General features: G+C 30.5%; 2 protein-coding genes across 2 annotated transcripts; one reads left to right on the top strand and one right to left on the bottom strand.

Annotated features, from left to right (window-relative positions):
- Positions 1-2,475: 2,475 nt before the first annotated feature.
- Positions 2,476-6,258, bottom strand: LOTGIDRAFT_121844 (hypothetical protein; the record flags this gene model as incomplete). The annotated part of the gene is made up of 5 exons (XM_009059169.1): positions 2,476-2,583; positions 3,396-3,465; positions 4,659-4,920; positions 5,173-5,313; positions 5,943-6,258. The coding sequence occupies 5 exons, from the start codon at positions 6,256-6,258 to the stop codon at positions 2,476-2,478; spliced, it is 897 nt and encodes a 298-aa protein (XP_009057417.1).
- Positions 6,259-7,489: 1,231 nt separating this feature from the next.
- On the top strand, positions 7,490-17,999 carry LOTGIDRAFT_217241 (hypothetical protein). The gene is made up of 13 exons (XM_009059168.1): positions 7,490-7,608; positions 9,097-9,220; positions 9,512-9,590; positions 9,837-9,911; positions 10,389-10,595; positions 10,893-10,989; positions 11,274-11,345; positions 11,515-11,617; positions 12,180-12,276; positions 12,473-12,604; positions 13,123-13,218; positions 13,562-13,718; positions 14,080-17,999. Exons 2-13 carry the CDS (start codon positions 9,189-9,191, stop codon positions 14,151-14,153), a joined length of 1,221 nt encoding a protein of 406 aa, XP_009057416.1. The 5' UTR covers positions 7,490-7,608; positions 9,097-9,188; the 3' UTR covers positions 14,154-17,999.
- The last annotated feature ends 107 nt before the right edge of the window (positions 18,000-18,106 follow it).

Genomic DNA, 18,106 nt, shown 5'->3' with positions numbered 1-18,106 from the left:
AGGTTTTCTGAAAAAAAAATTCCACTGAAACTAAGTCTTTATCACATAAGGCCCTTATCAATTAGTGATGACACCAAACACTTAATATTAATGGAATTGCAGAAACCACTGACATCTGATTGAAAATTGGAATGGTGCAGATTGATACTATCAGTGTCCCTGATAAACATAAAAAGTTTCAACACTAAATCAAAGTTCAACCAATTTCAGATTTTTCTATTAAAACTTCTGTTGCAGATCAATGTATTTAAGTGTTTACCAGTATGTATCATTGTAATTTTGTGTGATAATTATTATTTTTGTTGAAGAATAGATTATTTAGTTATATATGTGAGTTATAGAGTTTAATATTATTTTGCAAAGTGTGATTACCAGTATTCTTAGACAATAATGAGTGAAATTTCTTTTTATTATTATTCCCAGTTAATAGAATAAAAGCATATTATTCGAATTATCTTTGACTCTTGATGTATGGCTATTGTCCCATCTGAAATGCGTGCAATTTGCCAATGCTAGTTTGAAATGAGTACAGAAATATGCAAATAACTATACTGTGACTACTTTTATTGAAGTCTGCACATCAAACTAATTTCATATGTTGTACCATACAATTACTGGCTTTATTTAAAGGTATTCTTTGAATTGATTGCCAAAATGAGTGTTTGTTCATCAGTAGTCTAACAGTGTACCTTTTACCTCTATAATCCAATAAATCCATAAAACGAAGAAATATTGGCACCTGGAAGGTCCTACTGATGAATATACACTGATTGATATCCATTCGAAGAGGTATTGCTTTAAGCAATGTTTTAACAAGGATTCTCCTTGTGGTCTTGAAATATCGTATCTGTGAGACATAGGTGACTAGCCTGAATAAAGATGGAGATCTTTTTGATTTTTTTATCTCTAAACCCAAGCCATCCATTAACCCCCAAGAGAACAGTTATTTCAGTAAAAGACAGTTACAAATAACAAGTTTTACTTAAACTCTCAACAAATACATATATAAACAAAGGTTTGACTTATTAAGTTTTAGACTTCAATTTATTTTTGAAATATTGTAAGATTTGATTGGCTGGATCTCTGTTAGTCTTATCTAAATCAATCACTTCCAATTCTATGAAATCATCTTTTTTCCGTAAAACTAGCCTGCACTTCAGGATATAGTTCTTTTTTACCTCACTACTTGAAGATTCTTCCTTTTTTGTGGTGATTGCCTTGGTTTCTTCTGATTCTTTAGAAACAGCAGACTTGTCAGTCACATTTTTGTCTCCATTTTCCACAACTGTTTCTGCAGACAAATTGCTTAGACTCTGAGACAATTCAGCCTTATTGTTGTTATTATTGTTTTTATTTTGATCTTGATCGAATTTTATTTTCTTACTCTCAGGTTCAATTTCTGGTGATTTTTCAAAAGAAACATCATCAGATTCCACAGACTTTTCTAAGCTTTCCAATAACTTTTCTGAGATATCAATTGATTTCTCTGGGCTATCTTCACTATTTTTCTCTACAGCCTTTGGTGGTGAAGAATTTTGTTCTAATTTTTCTTGTCTTCTCTTGCGTCTTTGATGTGACCAGGTGTTTTCTTTAGCTGTCATTGTTATAGTGGAACCTTTATCACTCCTCTTTCCTTCCTTATAATTCACCTTTAAATAAAATAATAAATGATAAAGAAACAACTATATTTTACAAGGATAACAACTTAGGTTCACAGTTAAGGATCCTTTCTACCGGCTGGTCCTTGGCCAAACCTCTTGGCGTTGATCTTTACTGATTTACAGTTGGGTTGACTGGAATTATGAGTGATACTGACTTTGTTCAATGTAAAGCAGGTATTTTTATTTTCATGAATATACCATTACCTTTAACAGTTGTAATTGAGTGACTATGTAAGCTGTAATATTTTGTATATCATATAATACAACTCCATTATCAAATGGTATTTCATAAACTAATGGTGCTATAATTTTCTTCTTTTTTTTCTCAAAATATGATTTCTGAAATAAGTCATTCAGTAAAATTAATTCATACATCAGATTTCATTACTTCATTCAATTTATACCCAAAATTAAGCACAAGTTTGGTGCCGTACCGTTTAATAAAATTTATATGAAAGGGTACAATACTGATAATCCTTAAGCAACATTTACAGGTAGAGAGCACATTAAATAACCGAACACAATTTATGGTATACTACTCCTTAGTTGTATTTTTTGTGTGCAATAAAAATAAGGAGCAGTATATCATAAAATTGTGTTCCGTTATTTGATATACCATATTGATGTTAAATAAATGCATAAGAAATTGATTTAAGATCGCCAAATATTCTCCCTTGTACAGCAGCATTAGCCGAGTATTTTATTATCCCATCAAAAATTAGCTTTATATATTACAATTTTCTTATCTAAGTTGTATACTTTCTTACCAGAACAATCATATCAAGAATTCTATTTTGACAAGATACAGAAATATTTATAACTGTGAACTTACTGGAAATTGAACAGTTTCGTCAAAACTCCAAGCTACTCCCCATCTCATAGTTTTACCTTGACAAAACTCAGTTGTAGAACGATTCTTTATCTGAATATATAATGTAAAATAAAGAATTTAGTATCTATTGTTCTATATCTTAATAGAATAAAAAAGATAACAATGCCATATGGTGTGTGAACTAAGAGATTTTTCCTTGTCTAATTGTCTATGGATCTTTAATACACTGAGCTTTTGACATTTGGTTTATTCTAAAGCACTTAAGAATGAAAAAGAGATGAAAATTTGGCAAATTAATTAGAAGCATATAAGTTCCTTGCTAACTAACAGTGGGATAGTGAAACCCAAAGTGGAGAAATGTGACAGCCTATTTGTGTTTTGCTATCCCAAAATTTGTCATTTTTATCAGGCTATGATTGGTTAAAAATTAGGTCATCACAATGTGACTGCAGTATAAACTTGTTAGAAGACAATGGAGACGAAAAGTATCAGAAAAAAAGATACGTTCCAGTAATCTGTTCCAGCCTGAAACCACACCCAAAAACCCCCAAAATGTGCCTGGGTGCTCTAACTGTGCTTGGAATGTGTGCCAATTTTAAGAATGGCACAAGACCTAAATCTCAAGAGCTAGTCACAATCTTGTAGCATATTTAGCTTTTGCAGAGAATCAAAAGATACAAATTACTAGGTATTTCAGAGATAAAAAAGTCAAGGCCAATTCTACCTCCATGGTGTGTGTTTAAACTAAAGAGTATCTAATAGTAAAAAGTCACATTATTTAAAAGAGAAACTCTATTCAACTAAAAACAAACACTGACTGTGTGTATTGTTCATTTACTTTATTTAAGTTTTCTACTAAGTTGTTGTTAGTAGATAAATCCCAGCCAAATACTCTCACATACCTGTTGTCTTTTAAGTTCGTCCTTGATCACTGCTACATTGAGTTTCTTCCCCACCATTGATGAAAATACTCTAAAACAAGACAACATAGTAAATGTAAGTAGAATACTGATAACTCAAATTTGATAATGCAATATACGCCCACTGGCAACTTTAATTCGAAATATTTGGCAGTACAATAACAATCACAATATATCATATGTGCACTTCATTTGAATAAGTGTCTAGTGTTTACAAGATAATTATTGAACATGTTTTACACAAACAAGGGCAATAACTCAAATTAGATATTTTACTTATTTTTTTTCATCCTTGGGTGATACATTTACACCAAGTTTCCTCAAAAATTGTATTATGTTGATCGATAGTCAATTATTGATTTATTTAGAAATGCTAAGAGTGACTACACTGAGATTATTTAGTTCTGCCAAGGTTTAAATTCTGATCAAAAGTTTTTCTCTAACCTATACAAGATCCTAGTCAAAGCAGACATTTGAGCTGGTTTGTCAGTCATGTCCGGCAAATACAGCCAAATCAACAGCCATATACTTAATGTTTAACAGACAATAATAGTCAAACAGATATTTTAGGCAATTGACAATTTTGTACCAGGTTATTCTAAAATTAAGACCAGTCTCCTAAATACTTCATCTCTGTCTTTTATGTAAACAATGTTTAAAGTCAACAGTAAAACTCCTAATTTATCTACATTAACAAACAAAATATTTAACTTTGTTTAAACATAAACTGTATGAGCAACATATTATCTAAAACAGCCTAAATCAGCCCCTTTAATTGTTGCAAGTGGATATTGATGTAAAGAATAGTAAGTAATCCTCATATTCTACATCTTATAGGGATTGAAAAGAGGCTTTCTACAAAATTTTATGTGAATAAGGGACACTAGTTGTTGTGCACCATCAAATCATCATTTTAAAGAGGTTTTCTAAATTGTGTATGCATAACAGAGACACTGAGAGAATCAATTTGCACCATTCCAATTATCAAACAGACGTATGTGGTTCCTGCAATTCCACTAAAACTAAGTGTTTTAAGATGTCACCTCCACGAAATTTGTCACATAAGACCTTTGCGGTCTTTTTAGAAAATTTAGAAAACCTCTTTAATGGAACTAAATTATGTCCAAATATCCTAGAGGTAATTATTTTTTTTTTTCATTAAAAATTTCTGTTACCAAGTATGCGTAAAACAGTAATAAAATGTACACCGTAAAATACCAAGAAATAACTCAAAACAATCCTTACTTGATTTTATCCTTTAATTTAAAAGAGTCAATGATCATTTGCTTTATAAAGGCTGCCTCTCCTCCATGAATAATACTCTCACAATCTTCTGCTGTATTTAAAGATGGTGGGTCAGGTCTGTCTATCTTTCGTGAGGTGCTGACAGCCTGGGCTTCCATATGATCAGCAAAAAATGGAGGGTTACACATGATAAAATCAAACTTTTTACCAGAATCTTTAATAATAGTTTCTGGTAATCCACTATTCTCTTCTACTTTAATTACTGAAAGTATTGATACAGAACTATAACAGACATACAGATAAACCCACAGAATGAAAATTGGAATGGTGCAAATTGATGCTATCAGTGTCCCCGATACACATAATTTTTTTTTAGAAAACCTCTTTACAATGCCTTTAAAGGACCCTCCAGGACTCCTTGTTGCAATACCACATAAAGATATTGCTAAGATATAGCTTATATAGACAGTTTGATTGGAAGCTGTAGTAAAAATATGTAGAGATTTGTTAGTACCTTTAATTTTCTCTTCCATGTTATTTCTTGCAACATTTTGACAAGCATATTCATAGTTTTTTTCATCTATTTCTGTGGCAAGGAATGACCAGTTATTTAATTTACAGCCTAATATGGCATAAATACATGACGATCCAGTTCCTGAAATACATTGTAACTAAAGTAAAGGGAAAATTTCTCAAATGCTTCAGGTCAACTATGATCACTTCATTACATATAATTAATCCTCACAATTATACCCTCTGCTTCCAATTATATTGAATCTCAGCAATTTCATGAGCTCTTAAAAGGATTGTTAAGATGTTTTCTAAATTTTTTATGTGTACCAGGGACACTGATATCATCAATTTGCATCATTCCGATTATCAATCAGACGTCTGAGGTTCCAGCAATTCCACTGAAATGCTATCAGTGTCTCTGGTACACATAGAAATTCTACAAAACCTCTTTAATCTGATGCCAGTATAATTCCTTACTATAAGAATCGTTAAATACAGTCCTGCATTAAAATGTATTTTAGAAGTAAATGTAAAAATCTAAGGGTGAATTTTCCATTATGAGCAAAATGAAGAGGAAAAAGACAGATTTCTTAAAATATAAGTGTTTTTGAAAATAATGAAATTAATGTCATGACATAATAAAGACTTGAATTTGGGAAATATTGAAATTATTGAAACTATTTTATTCTTTCTCAACCACACGAAAAAAAAACCAGATTTGACATTAAGCTTATGGATTACCCTGCACCAAAAAAAAAAAATTCAACTCACCAATATCAATTCCATTTAAACCTTCATACTGATCACTAAACATATCTTCTATCCAATGTATATAGTTTAATCTAGAAGACAGAGTTGGTACTAGTCTATCAGTGGGTATTTCAATATCTAGATTAAAATCTTCTTTTAATAATGTTTGAGTTAATATTCTGACACTCTCTGGATTTTTAAAATCTAGTGTCACTTTCCCATTAAAATCTTGACTAGATAATTCTTTGAATTCAGGGTATTTCAAAGCCAGTGATGCAAAATCTGGTTTCTTATTTCTGTACAAGTTTCTTGGATGCATGAATTTATTCAGCGCCATATTTATTGGTTTGTATCAGAACAAGGTTAGTGAAGGAATTTAGTCTGAAATAAAGTAAATACATAATTTTATCATACAATAATCAAATATTTTCACTGTTAAAATAGTGCTCAATACATCCATGTAGAGCGATATAGAAATATCAAAACAAAACTTGAATCATGTTGTTACTCAAAGTTTCACGCTATGCGATCTTCAGACAATATGATAGCTTGCCAGACAAGGTTACATAAAGCTTTGCTTTGCACGTCTGAGGATAGCAGCTCTCATCAGCATAGAATTTAGCAGTTTTAAATTTTTGTGAGGCTCATCCTTTGCTAATAAGTAGTACTTTCCCTGAAATTTGTCATCCTTTGTTGCCAATGAATGTGCTTTCTACAGTGTTGATGAGAAATTTAAAAGTTTTGTAATTTTGTAAATGTCCTCCTTGCGATTGCCTTCTTTTACAATTTTCACCCTCATGATTTCATCCCAGTGGTTTCCTCCCCATATAAATTATGTAAAAAAAGAATACTGTGGGATTAGAGGTATCATCAAGAATCAATATATGCCCATTTGATATGACATGCAGTTTTTCTAAAAAAAATTTCACTGCCCATTGGTAAACAGATGTGCCGTTATGTTAAACATAAAAAAAGCAACTTCACATGTTCACCCACTATAGGATAGTATTACAATTACAGTATAAAAATTTGCCTGCTTGACAGGGGTGCGTATTATTCGCCATGACATCGACAGAGATTTTTCCAGATTTATACACAGGTGGGAAAGGGCTAGAGAAGTAGAAGGTCTGACTGTACAGCTTAAATATGTAAAGACGCGACCTGCTATTGACTTGTATTTCGATCTGTAAATTGTGTCATAGGTGGCTGCTTTGTAAACAATTTGACATATAGACGAGTTGACTATTGATGAAGATCTAATAATGAACGAACAACGTGAGATAATATTTGGTAAACAGGGGAGATAATCAGAAAAACCCAGACTCCTCTCTGCTACATATGTTTAGGAAGAAGAATATCTTTTCACTAAACGCCTTAATCTCAATCTAGTATCTTGGAGGAGCCCAATACATTTCCTGCAACTAGTGTCAACTCATTAGGAAGAAAACGTACGGATTGAGAATGATTCACTTTGAAATTACCATCATGGGCGCAGACATCTTGAATTGTAAATCTCGAAATGTCACGTATATTAACGCCAAAATGAAATCATTTCCGAATTGCGCTGGCAAGGTGCGCGAAAGGTTATCTGTCTGTCTGGTGCTCTACAACTTTATTCGTTGTCCAGGGGACAAATTTCGAAATATTAATCCCCTCTTATAAAATATGGATTTCTAAAGAGCTACAGGTACTATCTGGTAGATTTTCTCCACATTTTCAACAATTGTTCTTCTCGCTTCCATCCCAAATTCTTCAAATTCCGCCACAACTTTGAATGACAAATGGCGACAGGTTGGAAATTCTTGTAAATTATCATAATGATGATGAAAATATATTGTGTTTGTGCTCCAGAGATTTTGACTCTTTTTGTAGCAAACACAATTTAAAATTAAAATGTTCCATAGATGCACTTGTGTTTGAGTTTAAAATCAATTTCCTGTATCCAGACAATATTGCATTTTAGGCTCTGCAGATAGGATTAGGAAAATGAAATAAAAATATCAAATATGTTAAGCATTTTTGGAGCAGAGTTATAGGCTAGTTCAAAAGTAGAACATCTTCTCTGTCAGTCAGATTACCAACAGAAGCAATCCAAATTATTTCATGACTTGAAAAAGCCACCAAGAGACTTACCCAGATAGGTTTGCTTAGTGCTAGTGATAGTGTTCAGTGCATTTGACAAATAAATTGAATATTTAAAATTGTTTTGAGCAAATTATAGCTGCATATACTCATTCTCATATTTTTTTAATGCCACACTTAAAAGGATGAAACATTGGTTTCCTTGATACTGATAGATGATATTACATAGAAGCTGACTCATCAAGAAAGCTAATATGGAATTAATATAGTTATATTGTAGGGCTCTTTACTAGAACACAATGAATATTCATATTGAAATATTCTTAGTTATATTGTCTTCATATTCAAATATGTATAAATATGCGATTATTTGGTATGCTGAATTATTACTGTAATTATTTTATGACCTATTGTTCGGACATCATCTGCCCAATCTTGAACTAAAAGTAACGGTACCTGATTACATTTCAAAGTAATTGACCCTTGGTACTGTTACTGTACAGTAGTTAAATTGGTAATCAACTTCAAATATGTTCTTGAATATGTCCAAGTTTAAATAGCTTTTAATTAAAATTCGCATAATTCTCAAACTAGGAATTTATTTTTCTATTTATATAGATGTTCTTTTCTATGGCAGAGTCTCAAAAAAAGACGACTTCTTCTTTTAACTTTCAAACGCGGATAGACACATGGATTTGAATGTTCAAATATCGACAGTAAACTGTGAACACTATTACTGATTAGCTAAAAAATTCCTGTTTGTTTCTGAGACTAAATTATGATTGGTCAAACAAATGGTGCATCTGTGCCTTTAATAGCTCTGAATAGAATTTTGAAGGAAAATTACAGCCCTTTGAATAATGAAAATATTATCATAGGGCAAATAAATATTGGCCAGAGCCCAAAGGTGAAATTACCTAGTTTTCATAACTTGTTTGAGTAGTTTCTTTTCTTAAAAGGAAGTAAAGTATATGTATGATTTGTCACACTTAGAGACATAGTTGAATACAGGCTCATTTGTTAAATAGAGCTGATATTTTATATTATTAAAATGATAGTTGTATTGATTTTTTCATTTTTTTCTTAAATTTAGATAAAAAGTAAAGGGGATAAGTGGATTTTATAAAGCCGAGCAAAGTTTTATTTTAAAGTTTTTAAAAGACCTTTTCACAAATAACCATCAAAATGGTTCTTTCCCAAAGACAGAGAGATGAATTGTAAGTAGTTTTAGATTAACATAATCCTTTAAATCTATTGTCAAATTCTCAAGTATGGTAATTGGTAATTATAAATTAATACTATGAAAGCAATATTAATGGGAATATATTATGTACTACATTAACATTGATTTGATCCAATCCAGACACTTAATCTGCAGACTGACTATTATTTGCTACTATGTCAATGTGTACCTTTTGCATGTGTTACTACTAGATAGAATTTCTGGTATCTTATTATGACAAACGACAATTTGCACACTTGTTGACATTTTCTTTGTTGTTTTTCAGGAATAAAGCCATTGCTGACTATCTTAGTTCGAATGGATATGTCAGTGCTTTAGGAGAATTCCAAAAAGAGGCCAATATAGTAAGATAGTTTAAATTTACATCCCACTCAAGATCTTCATTCTGATAAATATTAGGTTTAAATTAATATATTCTCTCTCTTTTCTGGGAATAGAATATCTACATTCATTAAAGCTTGTATACAGAAAGTTTTAAAATGAATCTGATCTAGATTTTGCAGGCTTGTTTTACTAGTTATTGTTATGAGTAATAGTTTATGAATAATACATAAAATATAGTTGGTGATAGTTGTATAATTTTATTTCAGACAAATGAGATTGATAAGAAACATGCTGGCCTCTTAGAGAAAAAATGGACATCTGTTATCAGATTGCAGAAAAAGGTAAAAAAAAACTTGGTATATTTCAGTTATTATGGAAATCGACTCACATTTTGCAATAATAAGTACACCACTGATTCTACATTGGCAAAGTTAAAGATCGGTTCCCTAATTTTCATTAATGAAAATTAAAATGCTAATACTTGTATGAATAGAAAGTAATAACAGTTTGTCCATAGTTAATTCAAAATTGGCTAAGTTAAAAGAGAATTACCTGCAGAATTCCAATGAGTGACCGATCAAGAAAGATCAAAAAGGTTTTTTTTTGTTTATCCAGACTGTACATACATGGACATTTATGATTGGTTAGAACTCTTAATTATATGCAATAAGAACATAATGATATGATTAATACATGATAATTCATTAGAAACACCAATAAATAATAATAGTTTGCTTAATTTGATACTTAAGAATAAGGAAACCCATCTTTAAAATAATATATTTAATTTAACAAGGATCTTATGTCTTTTATTCAAGGTTATGGATTTAGAATCCAAGCTAACAGAAGCTGAGAAAGAGTTTAGTATTGGAGCTCCAACAAGAGATAAGCGCAGTCCAGCTGAATGGATTCCTAGAGCTCCAGAACGGTATGCTCTCAGCGGTCATCGTAGTCCAGTGACTAAAGTTTTATTTCACCCTGTTTTTAGTGTAGTTATTTCGGCTAGTGAAGATGCCACTATAAAGGTAATTTAAATTGTTATTATTTGAATCGTCCATGGCCTTTTTTTTTAGTTTAGTCGTAAATGACCATATCGTAACAAGTTGTAATTTCATTTCATTATTCAAAATTTCAATTTCATTAATAAAAAACCACAAGTCAATGTGTGATGAATTTCATTAAGGAATGTAAAAAAAATGATAGAATTTAGTTTGTTTCAACAGAATATCACATTTAAGAAAGCTGATTGTCTAATTATTAATATGCTATTTGGTTAAGACCAGTATCAAATGTGTTAAAGCATTAATGATATTATATTTAAGATATGGGATTATGAAACCGGTGATTATGAGAGGTCATTAAAAGGCCATACAGATTCTATACAAGATATAGCTTTTGATCATACCGGTAAACTGTTAGGTAAGTTAATGACTGACAAATTTTTTTTTTTTTTTTTAAATGATATCCATACAATGATATTCTATATAATTTTTACTCTCGATTTTGCAATTCTTTGGAAGAGTTTTTGATTAACGGTATTGTATTGTTCATACAGATTTGTATTCCTTGTTTATTTTCCAATTTTTCGCCTGGAATGCAAGATGCATAGAGACACATATAATGCCATTGGCACTAATCCAGACACATAATGGCTATTGTAGCTTATAGTTAATGAAGTAAAAATATATTTTTTTTCGCTCTAGTTTCTTGCTCGGCTGATATGATGATTAAGTTATGGGATTTTCAAGGATTTGAATGTCTGAAGACAATGTTTGGTAAGAATTTTATTCATGTCTTTTTATGCTATTTCTAAAAAAAACTTTAAGCTTTTCAGTAGGTGAAGTGTTGTTTATTGCAAAAATTTCAATGCTCTTCCAGTGTAAATATATCATTGATGTGCAAAAAAAACCCCAAAAACATAAAAATTGATTTAATTTCTTGCAGGACATGATCATAATGTTTCGAGTGTTACATTCATGCCAAGTGGTGATTTTATAGTCTCTGCTTCTAGAGATAAAACTATTAAAATGTGGGAAGTTGCAACTGGGTAAGTATTTCAATAAGTTTTCAATTATATCTTTGGCATGGGTAGTTAGAAATATTTTTTCATTTCGTTTTCAATAATAGAATCTTAAGTATTGAATATAAAAATCGTTCATCACAATTTGTTTCGAGTCACAATCGAACTGTAATATTTTCTAGAGTCGAGACTTGTGTGATGTAATATTTGACCTAGTTATATCTCGGGTCCGACACTCACTATTTGGAGGGTCAAACATGAGTTAACATGGTAGCATCGAATGTCTAAATATGGTCAAAAGTCGCACCATATTGCCGTAACTAGCTCAAATTCGATTGCGACCCTCACTCGACATGCACACTGAAGATAACTACGTTATTTCTCCATCAACTGTAGTTTGACCATAGAGGTTTTGATATTCACCTGTTTATAATAATGAATTTTATGTTTTGGTCCTTCATTTTGTAACAGGCCCTTGAGATTGAGAAATTAACAGCAAGGAACATGACAGATCTGTAACAAAACTAGTAGTGTTTTTATTATTTTAAAACTATCAGCTAAAACATTACATTTTTATGTATATATTTAGATACTGTGTTAAGACATTTACTGGACATCGTGAATGGGTCAGAATGGTAAGAGTTAATAAAGATGGTTCGCTGCTGGCCAGCTGTTCTAATGATCAGGTAAAACTGTTTTAAAAATATTAATCAACATTTCAGATACAATAATTGGCTTAATTAACCATTATCAATAGGTCCAAGTAGTAGAAAAATCTTTAATGAAAATGTTGAGCTTTATTGCATGAAACATAATCAGAAGATTTTTTTATGAAATAATAAGAAAATTTTGTTTTAACCACCATTTGAAATTTTATTTTAGACTGTTCGTGTATGGGTTGTTGCTACTAAGGAATGTAAAGCTGAATTAAGAGAACATGAACATACTGTAGAATGTTTAGCCTGGGCCCCAGAATCAGCTTACCCTTCAATAGGGGAAGCATCAGGCTCAGATGTAAGTAGGATTATCATAATTTATAATATACTTCACAAAGAAATATCAAAATAAGTACTACATATATTTCAAACAAATGGAATGGGCTGTGTATTATATTCAAGAGGTTTTCAAAAGTTGTATGTATATAGGGGTCACTGATAGCATCCATTTGCACCTTTCCAATTTTCAATCACATATCTGTGATTCTTGCAATTGCATTTAAATTATGGTTTTATTATCACTTTTGCAAAGGTCCTTATATATCAATAGCAGGTTTTGCTATAGTGATGTCTTTTATTTGAATTGCAAGAGCCGAAATTGAAATGGTGCAATTAAATGATATCAGTGTTCACCTCTTTACAATTATGAGAGCACAAGTTATTATTAAAAAGGTTTTAATTGTTTGACCAAATGTATTTTTGATTGCTTGCCTATATTGTTTATAAAGAATTTTCTGTGTTGATATATTGTATGGAAGACTCTAGATAAATGTGTTTGTTTATGATAATAAGACAACTGTATACATTTCTCTTCAGTCCAAGAAATCACCAGGACCATTCATTGTATCAGGATCTAGAGATAAAACTATGAAAATGTGGGATGTTGGAAGTGGAATTTGTCTATTTACTTTGGTAAGTGTTTTCTTCAATTTGAATTCTTTGAACACTGAGTGTAAATAAAATATATCAAGTACCATGCATTTCCAGTTATAACTTTTTACATTAATGTTATGTGATGTCACTATTGAAAGCCACTAAGGTATATGAAATATTCAATGATAACTAGTGTTGAAAGAGCAAAATAAATTCAGTTTTCAAAAGCATCTAAAAAAAATTGTGCAAATCGTTTATATTTTAAAAAAAATGTAACCCTAAAACATTTCTTGAAACTAATGCTGCAATCTGAGGGTAAAGAAGATACTTCTTAATGTTTCATTTAGTTTATGGTTTTCAACCCTGAATCTAATTCTTCCAGGTTGGACATGATAATTGGGTTCGAGGAGTAGTCTTTCATCCAGGAGGACTGTATTTACTCAGTGCTTCAGATGATAAAACATTACGAGTATGGGATATCAAAAATAAGAGAAACCACAAAACTCTAGAAGCACATTCACACTTTACTACGTCAGTAGGTCAGTATCAAGCTAAATTATAGTTTTATTTGCATCCACTTAAAAATGTGATTGTATATTGCAGTCGGTCAGTCCACATTTCTTGTAGCCATGATAGAGACTACAGTTTTGATCCAAACTTAGTGGAACTTTGTATACATGTATATATTGATATCTCCAGATCAAATTCGACAAATTTTTGATAAATGTTTTGTTAGTTATTGCCCTTGACTTCGTAAAATTCTTATGCTTTGAACTATTAACATATATCAATGTCTCCTATGATGACTAGTTGAACTTAATGAGTTCCATAAAAAATTGAACTGAGAAGCATTGCATATAATTCTATAGAGCAGTTCACTTCATTGAATTATTTTTTCAGATATGCATAAGAGTTCCCCATATGTGGTAACTGGTAGTGTGGATCAAAGTGTCAAGATTTGGGAATGTAGATAAATACAGTAGAAGCTAGGCATTGTTAATGTTGAAAAACACTGGTATTTTACAAAACAGTTGATATGTTAGCAAAAAAATCTTAGAAAATCCTTATTAGACTTAAATAGTCTTTAATATATATAGTGCTTTTAAATTTCTTAACACTTCTCACCGTTTGAAGTTATTTTTTGCCATCTTTAATTTTATGAAAAAATGTCACTTGATCTAATTTGCAATATTACCAACTGTTTTGAACCAGGTCGACTTGAAAAACACCTTCAGTCAATGATTTTTCAATGTAAGACAAAGGGAAGTAACCACCATCTCGCTTCAGTAATCGCTCATGCACCAGTTTGTTATAAATGTGGGCTTACAGTATCCCGATTATGAAGCTAGCTCTCAATGTATAATTTATTGATATTATTAATAATGAATTATTCAATCTATGTGCTATTTATTAATTGTGATATTTTTTTCTCTCCTTATATATTGATTTCATTGAATTCATATGACCAGGGTAGAGTGACACATGCCGAAAAGTTACTTTGATAGAGGACTGCTGCTTTGCGACAAAATTTACTAAGAAAATTCGTGGACAGTAATAAGAGAATTCATACAACATTGTATTGCAATATACTTAGATCAAATTTTAATACCATTTTGTAACTACATGGCTTCTAAACAAAGAGACTGTTTTGATTGAGGTCACATTTTTTTCATTATTTATCATTTACTTTGTTTAAAAAATCAAGCCTGTTAAATTGGTCCAATGCCTTCTTTAGCTGTGCTGGATAAGTCGAAAACAAAGCACTGTCTTCATTAATGAATATAGGCATTTGAATATAATGATTATCAACATAAAATAGCCCAAATGGTAGTGAAGCTTACCACAATATTGGGAAAGGGAAGATGCAAACAAAATGGCATTTAACATCTTATATTCTGTTTTATATACTCTTAACACAAATAATTATCTTCAAAATAATTGCCATCTTTCGTGAATATTGAATATAATAAATCATTTGTGTTTAACTCTATTTAGAAGAGAGCACATTTCTATTTGACTTTTGAGGTTATTTCGTCTCTCTATGACATGACCTGATGATGTTTGGTTTGGCGATCAAGTTCAACAAGAACCTTACCTAATTCTAATTATTGAACTCTTCTTGTCGATCTGTAACATGCTTGTGTGGAAGTGTTCACTAAAATGTGGAGGGGTGTCAAGTTATGTCTAGCCCAACCTCCCAACCATTAGTCATGCCTGTTGTAAAGGGATTTTAATTTCGTAATTTGTTAATTAGGTCAAGATATCTTTAATTTTCGATTCTCTTCTGCAGACTCAAAATTCTTTGGAATTTTCTGATAATTGAGCTATCATGCCACATTAAAGTCCAACATTGTAGAGTTTAAGATTGAGATTTTTTTTAATATTAAAGAACACTGCTATTATTATCAACCAAATATTTGATGTGCTTGATAGTTACTTATTATTATTATTGTTATTGTATATATTTGTATAGTTCATTGATACTTGTCTTCGCTTTGTGTAATTTATTGTTTTCAATGTAGTGCTCAGTGAGCTCAGTTTCTTATAAATTGTCAATTTGACATCCTTAAAGCAGACTGGAAATATTTGGTTAAGAAAGTAATAGCAGGAATGGTGACTCAAATCTTTCTCCCAGTGTTCAACATTTTGAAGGTTTTGGTTGATACTGTTAAAAGTTTATTTTGGTTTCTAAAAGGAATATTCTTTCTTTTATGAACATTAAGAAAAAAATGTTCAAAATCAATCTGATTAAAAAAAAACTTAATTTGTAATTGTTCATTTCAACTATGATATATATATATAGATTTCAACATTTACAAGGTGAGAATTGGTGCACATTGTCACTTCAAGATAGCTCATACAAAAATAGATACTTCTGAAAGATTAATTTTCAAATAGATTGTTTATAAGAAACTGCGCTTAAATTTAGTAAAAATAAGAACAAAATTCTGATTTAAAAAACTGAAAAAAAAAAAAAATTGACATGTGCTTGAGTGCAGTAGAATCATTTAATTATTCAACAATACCACTGTTGCTCTTTATTATAGCTTTTGTGCAATTTTGCCCTTTCGGATTGAATATTTGCATTTTTCCATTGTTGCTTATTAGTTTTATTGGAGATCAAGTTGTTAGTTTGATGTCATACTTTGGTTAGTGGCATATGAGAAAAATGAAAGATCCTTTTATGATTTAAGGTAATCTAAACGATCGCATTTCAATGCTTGACAGAAAACAGGTGAAAATACTTTTAATGTAGTACTTGTATTTAAGCTTTTGATTATGACTACAAGACGTGATGCATCTGTCCAAAGTGAGTCATTTTACCCCTTTCTTTAGGTTTGTGCAATGTACTATTACTGGTATTGAGTGTTGCAATGTGTTATCTGAGCTGATTCAATGTTGCTTCCATCTGGAGAAGAAATCAGGCTGGCGTTGATTTCTTAAGACTTCTATCACATTTGTATAATTCTTGTCAACTGAACTCAAGATGTATAGGGTATTAGTTTCAGAGTGTTCTTAAAACTTACGAAATAAAACACAAACCCGGTTTCTAAGGCGTGAATTTTTTTTCTTTAACTTACATGAATATTCTTTCAAGTTAAAATTTTTTAGATAAATGCAGGTGATCTGGTAAATTGTGTTTGAACTGTTAGCACAAATACATATACCTAGAAAACACATTATTTGCATTGTTCTTGTGATATAGATGTTAAATAGTTCTTATTACTGGTCTCAAGCATAATCTCATTATATTTAAATTATGGCATATTTCTTATTATTACAAAATATTTATTATTTCACTTCAAGTAGAGTAGTTTCTAGATGACGTAGATAAACCCTGTATAAAACTTTGATTAATTCAGATATATTTTTCAATCAAAACTATGATAGAAACTAGAGAGTCCACAATGTTATTGGCCAAAGGAAAAGTAACATCTGTAACTGAAATTTTGGATGCATTACACAAAGACTTAATTTACACAGAGTTGGACCTACTTCGAACTAATATAACATAAATTACAGGGTTTATCAGGATAGAATTAGTCCTTTATCAATGGTGTATGGAGATAGGTTTAGCAATTTATGTAGTGTACAGACATTTTCTTTTGTAATTATTTTTAACAAAGCACATTTGTAGAAAAAAGTTGATCTTAAAAACGTTTTCTTTACTTCTTACTTTTAATTCTTTCACTTCTGAAATTTGAAATGCAAAAAATTTAACGTTATTTGCATTCCAAATAATAAAATTTTGGGACTTTTTTTTTTCTTTGTAAATCTTAGTTTCATTTATTTTCTTAAAATTGACTCTAAATGATGTCTCGTGGCTAATATTTTTAAGGATTAAAAATTTGACAAAAATACTTTATAAAGATATAAAATAATTAACAAAATTTATAGCTTGATGTTTTGGCATAGATTGTTTTGGACATTCTACTCAAATTTTCTTGGTATGTCTATTAAAGATTGAAGACTGATGGAAGTAGTTAGGAAAATAAGTGGAATTGATTTCATATTAAATGTCTTAAAAGCAGGAATATATTAAAAGATTAATGAAATTAAATTTGGCATTATGGAAGTATTACCAAAAAATTGATTAGTAACATTCCATTTTGAGTTTTTCTTAACACACCAGTGAAGATTTCCTAATCAAATATTTTCAAATTACAAGTTAGAAAACTGAACTATTACTGATAAATTGTCTTTGTCTATATGATATAAAATAATGTGGTTATTGTTAGATTGTCTATCATGTTTATTATTATAATGCTATTTGTCCAACACCACAGTAAGTTCTATGTCAATAAATTATAGAAAAAAAATTTGATCTTTTCTTACCCAGTTCTTGATTAAAAGGGTAGACTGCTCCAATTTCATTATTTGGAAATGAAATGTAATGAATGGGGATATTATGTTCTATTTTTATGCA

Source organism: Lottia gigantea (assembly GCF_000327385.1).
Source record: "Lottia gigantea unplaced genomic scaffold LOTGIsca_38, whole genome shotgun sequence".
NCBI classification, from domain to species: Eukaryota; Metazoa; Mollusca; class Gastropoda; family Lottiidae; genus Lottia; species Lottia gigantea.
The sequence above is the reverse complement of the archived record's forward strand: the minus strand, read 5'-3'. Positions and strand labels throughout refer to the sequence as shown.